Source organism: Aethalodelphis obliquidens, unplaced genomic scaffold (assembly GCF_003676395.1).
Source record: "Aethalodelphis obliquidens isolate GAN/ISIS:26980383/991018 unplaced genomic scaffold, ASM367639v1 scaffold9, whole genome shotgun sequence".
NCBI classification, from domain to species: Eukaryota; Metazoa; Chordata; class Mammalia; order Artiodactyla; family Delphinidae; genus Aethalodelphis; species Aethalodelphis obliquidens.
Window position 1 is genome coordinate 7989657 of NW_020837953.1, and position 13773 is coordinate 8003429.

General features: G+C 45.4%; 1 protein-coding gene across 4 annotated transcripts in view; it reads left to right on the plus strand.

The window, feature by feature from the left end:
• The window catches only part of YIPF1 (Yip1 domain family member 1), a 35101-nt gene extending 21579 nt beyond the window's left edge, over positions 1-13522 (plus strand). For all 4 annotated transcript variants that reach the window (XM_027108476.1, XM_027108475.1, XM_027108474.1 and 1 more), the window contains 2 exons: positions 2703-2834; positions 12972-13522. In XM_027108476.1, coding sequence (XP_026964277.1) covers positions 2703-2792 — 90 coding nt within the window. In that variant the 3' untranslated portion in view covers positions 2793-2834; positions 12972-13522. The remainder of the gene's footprint in view (positions 1-2702; positions 2835-12971) is intronic.
• The last annotated feature ends 251 nt before the right edge of the window (positions 13523-13773 follow it).

A 13773-nucleotide genomic window follows, 5' to 3' on the forward strand; every position in this document is an offset into this window, starting at 1 on the left:
GTGTGTGTGTGTGTGTGTGTGTGTGTGTGTGTGTGTGTGTGTGTGTTATGTACCTTGTTAAGAAGTTGGTGAGGGGAAGGAGGCAGGAGAAAGGCATTGCCGTGTTCTGTTGTGTAAAGAGTAGAGAGGCGCAAGGCAGATGGGGCTATGGAGCAGGGAGGTGGTGTTGTTATTAACACGTTTAATTTGGTACCTGTGGCCAGGATCTTTTACCTCCTATGCCTACTCTTCCCTTTTGGGGTAAACGACACTGAAGTTAGGGTTTACCTGCCCATCTTGCTACTCAGGAACTTTCTAAAAGAGAGCATCATACTGAAGTAGAAAGAGCACTCAATGCTGCTTAGCATTGAGAGCCTAGGCTCTCAGAACTCAGAACCTGGGTTTCCTCATCTGTCAGGGAGATTCATATTTCATGGGCTTTTGTGAGACTCAGTGAAAATGGCTGTGAAAGCGCTTCATATGCTGTGATAGTTCCTTCAGATGTAAAGAAGTTATTAAACGAGCCCTGTGTCATCAGAAACTTCCAGGGCCACTCTGCTGCCTGTTCCTCCGAGTGCCCCAGTAGGTGCGGTCCCAGGCCACAACTCTAGGGACAGTGCCCTTTCATTGGTGCCCCTCCCTGGCATCTTCCCATCTCTCTCCTGAACTTCTTACACACGCACACACGGTTGAGAAGTTGGAGGAGAGAAGGAGGCAGGAGAAAAGACATTGCCCTGTTCAGTTTTAAGAGACTCAGGGGAGCGGGGCAGATTGGATGGTGGAGCAGGTAGCTAATTGCAGGTGTAGGACCGCTTCTTGGACGGGAGGCACAGTTTTCTTTCCTCGAGGAAGGGAACCATTTGTTTAGCCAGGGGCCCACTGGGTCTGGGGTTTTGTTGTCTCAACTCCATCACTACCTGCTTTTTTGCTTATTAGTTCACCCCTCTGGACCCCCACCTCCTCCCTTAGAAAAAGAAGTAAAAGATGTTACCACAAGGATGAATGATATGTACAATTACTATCACTGCAAAGGCAGGGAGAGGAAATGACAGGGGAGTTACTTGAGCTGAGGGGCACTGGCTGAACCAGACAGCTTGGCCTTCTCACTGTCCCCTGGGGAACACGAATTGGTGTTTTCACCTTAGTGCAGTGAAGCATATGACAGCCCAGCACCTGCTGTGGGTCCCTCGGTGCTTGTACTTGTACACGATCTCTAAGTTGGTCCTGGAACACACCTGGCAGGGAGACTAAGGAGGCACTAGAGGTTGCATCCTTGGCTGGTATGTTTGGAGATGCACAAACCTATGTTTGAGGTGGTACTGCTCCGAGTAGAGGGTCTGTGCCCTAGTGTTTGTGGAATTAATTATTTTTATTTTCGTGGATTATTTTTTCCAGTCCTTTCATTTAACAGATAAGACTTGTGCAAAGTCATAGTGCGAGTTCCTAGCAGAGCCAGGTTTAGAAGCTGGGCTTCCTGGCTTATTCCATCTGGTGAGGGTTTCCTCCAGGAACCTGGAAGACAGTCGTTGTTCTTGCGTCCTGGGGGCGTCTTGGCTCAGTGCACACGCAAGATAACTGGAGGGGCCCAACGCTAGTAGCACGGCCCCTGCCCCTGCTCGGGTTAGGGACCATTCTTCTCCTTCCTCGGAAAACAGCTGCTGGAAGGGGCCTTGGGGAGGAAGGCTTTTAAAACTACTAGAATTGCCCAGGGGATGTGGCAAACTAGAGGGAGTCTGCAGCTAGGAACTTTTTGAAATGGATTATTGAAGACTTAACTCGAAATAGGAATTATGTTGGGGGAAACTCCAGCGTGTTGTGTTGGCGCCCCCTTCTGGCTGATAGAGAGCAGAGCTGGTGAGATGGCTCTTGACTTGGTGGCTTTTTTTCTTTTTTACCTTCCTGAGGCCCCGGCTCCAGGGGCGAGTCATGCGCAGGCAGTGGTCCCTGATTTACTAACGGGTTCACCTGTCCTTCGAACAACCCGAGTTCAGGGCTAGTGAGATTGGTATTTTCCCGGGCTCACGTTAGGCTTCTCAGACCCCGAAACAGGTGGGAAGATCCTCCCTGATGATTTTCCGTTTTCCACCTCCTTCTGATTTTTGATAGTTAAATTGTAGATGGTGAGTGGAAGCCCTTATCAAACCTTTCATTTCCAAGTTGAAGAATTAAGAGGTGAAGCCTGCCTAGCACTTTCTTTGAAAGGTCTTTACGGGGAGCCGACTGGTTTGGCAGCAGTCTACCTTGGTTCAGTTCATTAAGTATTGATTGTTGACACGGTGTGCCCGGCCCTGTGTGAGGGGCTGGTGACGCAGAGGCAAGAAGGACACAGTCTTTGGAGGAGAGATTGTGGTGATTAAGCTTGAGCTTTGCAGTCGGAAAGACCAAGCATTGAGTCCTGGCTGCACCACCTGCTGCCACGTGCACCTAATCGAATGGCAGCTTCTCTGAGCCTCAGTTTCTTCCTCTGTCAGATGAGGGTAGTGATAACAACCTCACCGAGTTGTTATGAAGATTAAGTCATAGGTAGCAAGTGCTTAATAAATGGTAGCAAAGTTTAAAAAGGCAGTCTCAGTCGAGTAAGAGACAGAAACAGAGACAGTTCAGTGATGACCAGTGCAGTGGGGGAGATGCAGGGAGCCCAGAGGTACTGTCAGCGTGGAGTCTAGGACACGCCCCTGGACCATTATTTGTTAACCACCCTCATGGGTCTCCTTTTCCTGCAGGCCTACTTTTTTGATGCACCAGAGATGGACCATCTCCCAACAAGCACAGCTGCTCCAAACCAAACAGCTGCAGCAGCCAAGTCCAGCTAAAGGGGAAAGTGAGCGATCACCGTTTCATCTTCTTGCTATGAGGTACAGTAAAAATGGGCAGGGGCCTCAGTCCTGCTGCCGTTAGCATGAAGCGCTGAGAGGGCCAGGCCCTTCTGTCTGTCTGCATGGTTCAGTGTGGTGTGTGTGCACACGCATGTCCCTGTGTGTGTCCCTCTTGCTGAGGCTTCAGTTGGGAAGTAGACTCATCTGGCTTTATACATTTGGAAAACACGAGCTCTCAGATTCTTCTGTAAGAGGAGTTCCTGCCTTTTGGCCCCAGCATCCCCTCTCCTCTCCTCCCTGTCCCCTTCCCAGCAGCACAGCGTGGATTTGTTCCATTTGATTACAGTCTAGTGGTTTCCTCCAGTTTCTCTGTGACTTCTCAGGCTGGCCTCAGACCCTGAGTGTGACCGCTCTTGAATTACTCATGCAGTTCTCCGAAGCTTACCAGTTCTCACGCCCAGTTTGTTCTTGGGCCTCTTTGATGATTCCACTGTTGGTGGTTAGCTCAGAGGGTCAGAGTACAGGAAAAAGACCCTGTTCCTCCATGACTGGTCTCTCGCCTCCCCGTTCCACCTCCTCTGTGTTCTGAGCCTGCAGCCGTGCTGAGCTGCTTGCCATCTCCAGAACACATCCTACCTTTGCACTTGCTGATCCAGTTGTCTGAAATGTTCCTTCCCTTCCAGCAGTCATCACTTACCTGTGAACCCATTACACCCTATATTATACATCACTTTATTAGTGGTGCTCGAAACACCAGTCACTCACTGTCAGTGTGTCCATCTGCTTATCCATTTGTTCACGCATTTATTCATCCATTTGTCCTCCATGTACTAGGGTGTCTCCCCATAAGAACAAGGAATGGGTATTTCTCTGTTTCTTCATTGCCCACCACATGACGTGGTATATACAGTGGGTGCTCAGTAAATGTTTGTGGAATGAATGAATGAAGCCACACTCTGCACATGATCTCACTGTGGGCCAAAACCTTTACTCTATGTTGTAATCATGGGCTGACCTTTCTGCCCAAGCTGCTATCTCCCAGAGCAACAGGGTGTGGTGCAATGACCAGGGCCTTTAGAGTCAAACAGAATGAAAATCCCTGCCCTACCATGTACTAGCAATGTGCCTGGGGCAAGGGGCTGACTCTCTCTGAGCCTCAGCTAACTTACTATGAAATGAAGATGATACAGTCTACAGGCATACCTCGGAGATATTGTGGGTTCGGTTCCGGACCACCACAGTAAAGTGAGTATTGCAGTAAAGCAAGTCACATGAATGTTCTGGTTTCCTAGTGCATATACAAGTTATATTTACACTATGCTGTAGCCTATTAAGTATGCAACAGTATTATGTCTAGAAAAGCAATGCACATACCTTAATTAGAAAGTATCAATACTTCATTGCTTAAAAAAATGCTAACCATCATCTGAGCCCTCTTTGAGTCCTAGTAGTAGTGACATCAGAGATCACTGATCAGAGATCCCCATCACAAATAGGATAATAATGAAAAAGTTTGAAATATTTCAAGAATTACCAAAATGTGACACAGAGATGAATGCTCTTGGGAAACTGGTGCCAATAGACTCGCTCAGTGTGGAGCTGCCACAAACCTTCAATGTGTAAAAAACAACAATATCTGCAAAGTGCAATAAAGGGAAGAACAATGAAGTGAGGTATGTGTGTGTATTATATTACAAGATTGTAGTGAAAGTAGAGATCGTGTTTATAAAAGCTCCTGGCACATAGTTGGTGCTCAGTAACAGAATCAAGCTGCGGCCCCTCTGAAAGGGGTTAGTCATCTGTGCGGAAACTTGGTGGTTCTTACTCACTTTACCGTCACCCTTTATTTCCTTTTTGTAAAACAAATGGAGATTTTCCCTCTTAGTTGAGGAATTTAGGTTGCCGACCCTGCAAGGTGACAAGATGTGATTGGTCAAACAGAGGCCTCTCCGGTTGCCTTGTTGGTGCGACAGTCATCCTGGCCAATGGCGTGACTGGGAAACCACTGTAAATGTCAGAGCCTGATTTCCCCACTTCCTCTCTTCACATTATAGGTGATGCTAGAATCAAAGAAGGTCAGAGCCCTTGGAGATGGGATGTGCTTCCCTCTTCTTTTTACAATAAGGAAGCTGAGGCCAAGAGAGGACAGTGCCCTGCCCAAGGCCAGGTTTGGTAGCAAACTAACGTGTATATCACATTCTGTGTTACAAAACACTGTCCAGATCACTCTCATTGGCCGCTCTTACCAGCCTTGTTGTCCCCCATTATATGGATGAGGGAAGCTGGTCTTTAGTAAGTCTGAGTTGACTAAGATCACCCCTCTCTTAGAGGCAGAGCTGGGAATCAAACCCAGGTCTTCGGGAACCAATTCCTGAGGTTTTTTCCACTTTCCCACTTTTTGGGCTGATGTTCTTTTTACCACGAAAACTTGTAGGCTCCCCTGCTGACCTTTGGCTCTTTTGGGGGTGGGGAACACCTACTTTGCTGATCTAGAGGTCTCCACACTACTGTGATTGCACAACCTGTCAGTTAAGAATTTGAGGACTGTATTATCTATTTCTGCCTAACAATATTGCCACAAACCTAGCAGCTCAAAAAACACACATTCATTATCTCACTGTCTGTGAGTCAGGAATCCGGGCGTAGCTTTGCTTAGTTCTCTCCTTCTCCTTCTCCTTGCTTAGTACTCTCACAAGGCTGCACTCAAAAGTGTTGCCTGCGCCGGGGGTCTCGGCTGACAACTGGGCTAGGGAAGGATCTTCTTCCGAGCTCACATAGTTCTTGGCAGGATTCGGTTCCTTGTGGCCTGCCAGACCAATGGCCTCCTTGCTGATGGTCAGCTGGAGGCTGCCCTCAGTTCCTTGCCACATAGGCCCCTCCATATGAGGACTTTTACTTCATCAAAGCCACAAATGGAGATAATCAACGGAGACTCTTAGGAAGATGCAAGTTACCGTCTATGTAACGTAATCACAGAAATGACATCCATCACCTTTGCCGTATTCTTTGGATTAGAGGCAAGTCGCAAGTCTTGCCCACACTCCAGGGGACAGGACACATCAGGGCATAAATACCGGATCATTAGAGGCCATTTTTATTTTTTAATTTAATTTAATTTAATTTAAATTTTTAGCTTTATGGAGGATGAACTGACAGAATTGTAAGATATTTAAAGTGCACATTGTGATGATTTGCTGTACATATACATCATGGAGGCCATCTTAGAGTCTCTCTGCCACAAGCACACACCTTCAGTGACACGTTTATAGTTGAAGCATTTACAAAGACTGTTGTCAACCCATATAGTAACTATTAAAGCTTAATTCCTTATTTTTTGATGAAAAATAAATATTATAGAAGTTCTAATATTTTGCTTCCACTGCCTCAGTGGGTTGTTGCTGGAGCCCACTGCCTTAGAATGAGCGCGTGGTAGGGTGTCTGCATTACTGTTGAATTGTCTGCACATTTGTCCAGCTCATCCTGCAAATGGACTCCATTGACTGTTAGCAGAGAAGGCCCCAGAGCAGGATGGATCTTCATCTGAGGTCCATGGGGAAGGGACTCTTATTTCACTTGGACTCCCCGGCCTTGGCCTAATACCCGCCTAGCACAGACAGGGCAAGTGCTTCGTTAATAGCGTGGGTGGAGGTGACTTTGTAAGATTCAGGCAAGAGTCAGGATGTGGGCTTTTACCAGAAGTGCCTTGGCTCACTGAGTCCTGGATCATAATTTACTTCCTCACTCAATGTTTATTTGAGGCCACTTTGTGGCCTCTGTGAGCTGGGCACTGGGGACCTGCAAAATCAGATAGAGTCTGCCTCAAGGCGCCTTGGTCCATGGGTAAAACAGCTCACCAGATAAGGACCAGGCGGTGGGCCAGGCTGTGTGAGAAGTGCATGGCCAAGTTGTGAGCTGATGGGCACTGTGGGAGCACAGAAACACTGACTCATTTGGCCTGGGGGAAGGCTTCACAGAGGGGGTCTTGCGTGAGCAGAAAGCAGTTAGTTACCCGTTTTTCTGAAAAGAGTAGTCAACTTCCCGTGGCTTTTGGGAAAGTGAAGACGTAGGCTGTTCATTGAGACACAGTGATGCGCTGTGGGCTCACATCACCTAGAACAAGAAAACCTGAGCTCAGCTGCAGAGGGACAGAGGTGGAGGACACAGTGGCCACAGCTGCCTGGCTCTCTGCCTTGCCTCAGAATACCTGACATCAACCTGGAGAGGGGCTCTCTCAGCCTGCTCCTGGGCTGAGACTTCATACATACAGTTCCTTTCATACATTTTGGTTATGAAGTCTCCAGACCAAGTGTCCCAGGTGCTATACACCTTCAGAGAGTCAGAAGCTGGCATCTTGGAAGATCCTGGCCCTTAGGGCCCTTGCAGACCTCCCATCCTGATTTACACAGATTTGGTACCTATGGGCTTTGCTCAGATCTATAAACTTGGGTGTCAGTGTCTCCATTTGGGTATCAAGTCTCTAAATGAGATAGTGATGAACAGTTTCTTCGGAGCCTCCCTGGCAGAAGCATCAGCCGCTTTGCCAATGAGAGGGCTGTCCAGAGCCCTGAGCGCTGCAGATTTATGAGCTGGCTGTGCCTCCCACTGTAAGCTGTGGACTGCCAGCTTTCACTGGAAAAGAATGACTTCTAATCTCACAGATAACTTTCCTCATGGAAATCTGTGCAGTGGAGGGCTTAGCCTGGAAGGGATTACTGGGAGAGCATTAACCCCTTCTTTCCCTAGAACTTCAGGATCACGAGGGAGCCTCCAATTACTTGTAATCAGGGAAGCTACCTCTACATAAGTCATTGAGACATTATAAAGAACATCTGGCTTTCTTCTTGCCTTCCTTCCTTCCTTCCTTCGTTCTTTCTGTTTTATATTAACTTATCACCTGAGGGCCAATGCCAGTTCTTCTCTGAGCCAGGACCCTGGTGCACCTAGGGAGTCTTACTTTGGCTTGAGGGATGGAGTATCTGAAGGACTGTATTCAGATTGGGGCTACCTTCCCAGGGGCAATGACAAGTGGCTCTGTCCAGAGGAGGACGGCCAGCAGGTAAATATACCGCAGTGTGATAAGGGCTTTAATAAGGGATGAGCAGAGGGCTTCAGGAGACTCCTTTGTAATTAAAACCCTCCTGATTCGATACACAGGGTTTATATGCAATTATCCTTTCACTCACTCATGTCAAGAGTTCATTTTATAAGCCAAAGCTTCAAATGTTCTTACTAGGTTTATACACATCAGTTCTTTTATTCTGAAATCAGCTTTAACTCAATGAATGCTGTAATCCCCTTTAACACAGTGTCCAAACCGCATGATCTCACACCATAGCTAACACTGTTTTCTACAGCCCCTTATTCTTTTCCACACCATGTCGGGAAATGTCCCTTCCCAGAGAATCCATTTTCAGTTCCTGGGCTATTTCTTTTTCAGTTTTCTTCTTTGTTCCCTTTCTTTGAGGAAAATTGGTAGACCCTGGGATGGTAAGTGGGTCAACACAATAACTTTTTATTCTTTTATTTGACTTATTTAGTGGAAACTTTTAAACATAGACAAAAGTAGAGTGAATAGTATAGTGAATCCCTATGTACCCCTCCCTTCTTTCACTTTCAACAGTTGTCAACTCATGGCCAGTCTTGTCTCATCCATATACCCATATATTCCCTACCTCTTTCCCCTGTATTATTTGGAAGCAAATATAGAACATCCTATTATTTCATCCATAAACACTTAAATTCTGTATCTATAAAAGATACTCTTTCCAGGGACTTCCCTGGCGGTCCAGTGGTTAGGACTCTGCACTTTCACTGCCATGGGCCCGGGTTCAATCCCCAGTCGGGAAATAAGATCCCACAAGCCGGGGGCTTCCCTGGTGGTGCAGTGGTTGAGAGTCCGCCTGCCTATGCAGGGGACATGGGTTCGTGCCCTGGTCCGGGAAGATCCCACATGCCATGGAACAACTAAGCCCGTCAGCCGTGGCCGCTGAGCCTGCGCGTCCGGAGCCTGTGCTCTGCAACAGGAGAGGCCACAACAGTGAGAGGCCCGCATACCGAAAAAAAAAAATACCTACAAGCCATGAGGAACAGCCAAAAATAAATAAATATTTAAAATAAGAGGCTAAAACAACCTTTAAAAAAAAAAGAAAGTTACTCTTCAAAACCTAACCATAGTGCCATAATCACATCTTAAGAAATAATAACTCTTGGGGCTTCCCTGGTGGACCAGTGGGTAAGACTCCATGCTCCCAATTCAGGGGGCCCAGTTTCGATCCCTGGTCGGGGAACTAGATCCCGCATACATGCTGCAACTAAGAGTTCACGTGCTGCAACTAAGAGTTTGCATGGCGCAGCTAAGAGTTTGTGTGCCACAACTAAGGGTCCGCATGCCGCAACTAAGAGTCCACATGCTGCAGCTAAAAGATCCCACGTGCCGCAACTAAGACCCAGTGCAGCCAAAATAAAAAAATAAAAAATAAATAAATATTAAAAAAAAAAGAAATAACTAATATCAAATACATTTCAGTGTTTGAGTTTCATATTGCAATTGGGTGTTGTACCTCTTAAATTATAGAGTCCTACTCCATCTTTCTCTTTCCCTTTGCCACTTATTTGTTGAAAAATCATTTATCCTATAGTTTTTCACTGTCTGGATTTTGCTGATTGTTTCTCCATGGTATCATTTAACATTTAGCTCTGTCCTCTGTTTTCTGTGAATTGCTGGTTGTTTCTAAAGGTTTGATCAGATTCAGATTGATTTTTTTTTGGCAAAATTACTTGATATGTGCCGTAAAACCCTTCCATCCATAAACTCATAATGTCTAATTATCTCTCTGTCTTTTTGATATTAGTAGCCATTAATAAACAATGCCTAGACCCATTAATTCAGTATGGGTTTCAAAATGATGACATTTCAGTTCTATCTTTCCTTCTTTATTTATTTACTAGAATACTTCTTTACTAAAAATTTCCCTTCATCTGTGTGGTTCCAGTGATACAGTTTATATTAGAAAAGCAAGATAAATGATTTTTTTCTCTTTATTTACCTCCTTTCAAAATAGTAGTTGGCTCACTAGGATCTGCAGCAATGACCAATTAGTTTCAGTCCATTGCAAATACTATGCTTATTGATGCTCAAATTGTCCTGTATTTGGCCACCGGGAGCCTCTTCAGGTTGGCCCCCGAGTCCTGTCGGCACGACCCTAGGAGTCTCTGGTAACTGCCTTGTTATCTGTTATGACCAAATGTTCTAGGCTCATTTTGGACTTTTCCTGTCCCAGACCCAGACTGAGCCATTTCTCTAAGGAGTCCAGTCCTGGTTCCATTCAGGGAAATAGTATTTCCAGGTCACAATTTGGATGCTAGTGGTGCTCACTGCAACTGGTTTAGTCATTGTTTTCAGGCCTTTTCAATGTTCAGAGCTAGGAAATATGATTGTTGTTTGCTTGATAGAACATATGTTGTGAGTTCATACTGATACTTCCAATTCCTGTTTAGTACAGTACTAAACTGCTTGTATCTTATATTCATATCTCCTTTCTCCTGTACTGAGGATCTCATTTCTCACTGACACCATCAATGATCGAATTGGGCTATCACATAAGTACTTACTTGTTTTATCCCACTGTGCACTTACAGGGATCTAGTAGTAAAAGTACCAAACTACCTCTAACTACTGGAAATGTTACTTTAAAATCTTTGAAGGGAATTCCCTAGTGGTCCAGTAGTTAGGACTTTGCACTTTCACTGCCATGGCCCAGGTTCAATCCCTAGTCGGGGAGCTAAGATCCCGCAAGCCGTGAGGCGCAGCATAAAAAATAAATAAATAATAATAAAATAAATAAATAAAATCTTTCAAGATTTTTTTTTTTAAGTTCTGGAATATGCTTTTCCCTCCCGTGTCTGCTTGGAAACTTCCTATTTATTCTTCAGGGCCTACTTCAGATGCTCTGTCCTTTGTGGAGTTTTGCTTTACTTCTCCAGGTAATATTACTTACTTATTTCTCTGGGCTCTGCTATAGTTCTTTGTATGTTTCTCTATTGTGGCCATTTTCTTATGAACCATAACTTCATAGACTGAGGGTTCCTTGAGGTCAGAGATTTATTTACCAATATAGCCCCAGCACTCAGCAGGCATTTGGGGAAAGCTTGATTTTGAACAAGCAAAGGTTATATACATACCATATGGCACTCAAAACTTTTCTGGGATCATTTGCCAAGCTATTTGGAAACTCTTGTTCATTCATTGAGGACCTACTCTGTGCTAGGTGCTGGGCTACTGGTGAACAATGGAGATAGGTTCTTACCTTCCCAGATTTTACAGCCCAACTTTATATCTCCGGCATCACACAGACTAGCAGACCTTGCTGAGTTAAAAAGAGAATCATGACTTTGGGAACTTCTGGTTGGAACACCCCAGATCAGGCAATGGTGATACTGTCCAGGCTTGGCTGTAGGGATGGGGCCAGGAAGGGAGTAGGGCATGCCACAGGGGGCCACCGTGGTGGGGAGCCAGAAGTGGCCAGGGAGGCCTTACCCAGGTCTTAGGCCTGGAAGTGGCGAGGGAGCCCTGGCTGATGGTGACATTGTGGGCCAAATCTTTCCATATTTACGAAAATAAATCTTTAGTGCCTGCCCTGTGGGCTGGTTTGTCCCTACCTTTACTTAGCATTTCAGAAACCGGAGCCCATGTTTACCAGAAGGCCAATCAGGACTTTAGGTTCTTTCACTGCAGCAAATTACAGCATCCACCCTTCTCCAACCACTTTTCACAGCTATTTTGTTGGCAACTTTTCCCTTTTCTAGAGCCAGTGGATTTAGGCAGATCTCCCCTGCCTCAGCCTCACCTTCATGGTATGCTTAAATGCTGACACTGGTTGTGATATTTCCCCCGATGAGGTCGCCAGGGAGGCCTGGCTTATTCTCTTAGGGGGAAGGCCATGCATTAGGGACCCCTCTCTGCCACATTCCTTAATCTCCCCTGGATTTCACCGTATCTCTAGCCTCTTTTTCCAAGTTCCCGTCTCTTGCAAATCCTCAACTAGGTGCACCAACAGATGTCTCAAATTCATTATGTTCAAAACTAAACTCATCCCCCCAACAACCAGATCCTCTTTCATTTTCCTGTCTCAGTGAATGGCACTACCATCCACATCGCCCCTGATTTCAGACTAGGTTAGATTCTTTATCATACCCTCTCATGGTACCTTATAATCGTAATTACATAAATAACGTTTTATGTATTTGTTTACTCTGTAGTTTCCCTTGCTGGACTGTAAGTTTCTTGAGAGTTAGAACCATGATTGCCTTATTCATCGTATCTGGTGCCTGGCTTGTGAGTCCTCCAACAATACTCATTGGATGAATTAAGAAATCTACCTGGTCACCCAAGCTAGAAACCTCAGCATCAGTGTAGATTCCTCCCTCTTATCTTCCACATCTTATCTGTCAGCAAGACTTGTCTGTGCTACCTCTGAAATATTTCTCAAATCTGTCCTATCAGTACCATACCCAGCATTCAGGACCTGATCATCTCACATTTAGACTATGGTAAGAGCTTGATGGGTTTCTCTGTCTCTCTTCTTCTCCTCCTTCTGATCCATCCTATATGTAGCCATAGGGGTCTTTGAAAATCTATAAATCTGATTGTGCTTTTGACTGCGTCACTTTTCTACTTAAAAACTTTTTTTTGGCCTCCTGTTGTCTAAAGAAAACCCAAACTCCCTGGATTGCCATGATCCATCCCTAATCTGTTTGTCCTGCCTCATATCCTGCCATTGTCCCCTGTATAACCATATGTTTCAGCAACCACAAACAGCTCTCACTTTCCAAATCTTTTTATGTCTTTTTATGTAAAAAGATATTTACTTTTATCTTTCCTCCTCTAGCACCAAACACAGATCAGTCACAAAGAAGAGAGAAAGGAGGGTGGCTGAAGGTAGCTTTGGGATGTGTATCAGAGAAAGTCATTGGGTTTCCAAAGAAATAGAGGAAAACTTTTTAAAATGTCATTTCCTCTGCAGCAGGAAGTCTTCTGTGGAGCCTATAAATCAGGGCTCAAGGCTCTAGGTTTAGGGAGCTGGTGGAGGCAGACTTTTCTGGTGTTGAAGTTATATCTCTAAATCCTTTCTGTACGGGGGCAACTTGATCTTGAAAGTTACTCTTTTTGTTTTTCAGTTCTCCTCAGTGGGTTTTGGAGTGTGGTTCTTTCGGACATGGCATCCGCTGCAGAAAAGCAGAACGACCAAAGCGCAGGAAAACGGATGGAATGGCCCCAACCCCCAACATCTGGGGGGTGCCACACTGAAGCCTAATCACCTATTTAACAAACAAAAATTAAATGTTGTTGAGACGTGTCACTCAGCTCTTCTCTCTCACTGTCACTTGTCATTGTGACTGTGCACTGGTTTGGAGAGAAGTACGAGGGGCTGGGTGAGGCTGCTCAAGTGCCCTGCGTGTGCCTCTCGTGGTCACGTGGTGTGCTTCACGTTAGGTGCACCCTTAGTCCCTGAAATGGATCCATCCTAACTTGGGTGTCTTTTCTCTGGCTCGTGTACAGATTACCTAGGTGAGCCTCTGCTCCCCTTGCCATCCTAAAGTGGCCAAACAGCATGAACTTTGGTTGGGATTCATTGGGAGGCTGAAAATTTGTCTTTGGTGACCTGACTCTGGGCAACTGAACCTAATGGTTGCGAAATAAATACAAAATACAAAAATAATAATAATAATGTCTGTGTCTGCACTTCGTGACTTTGAGCTCAGGTTCTTCCTTGATGTTTTATCTTCAGCCTGCTGGAGGTTGCTGGGAGTCTGATTTAATGTGCTAGCTGTTGGGGGTTAAAATGGACATCCGAATTTTTCTTCCTCTAAGCATGGAACAGTGTGTTTAAAGGACATGCTTACCTATAACCTATTTTGACATACAGATTTTAGAAAATTCTTTTAGTGCCCTTTGAGTGCCTCTTTAAGGTGGTGTGAC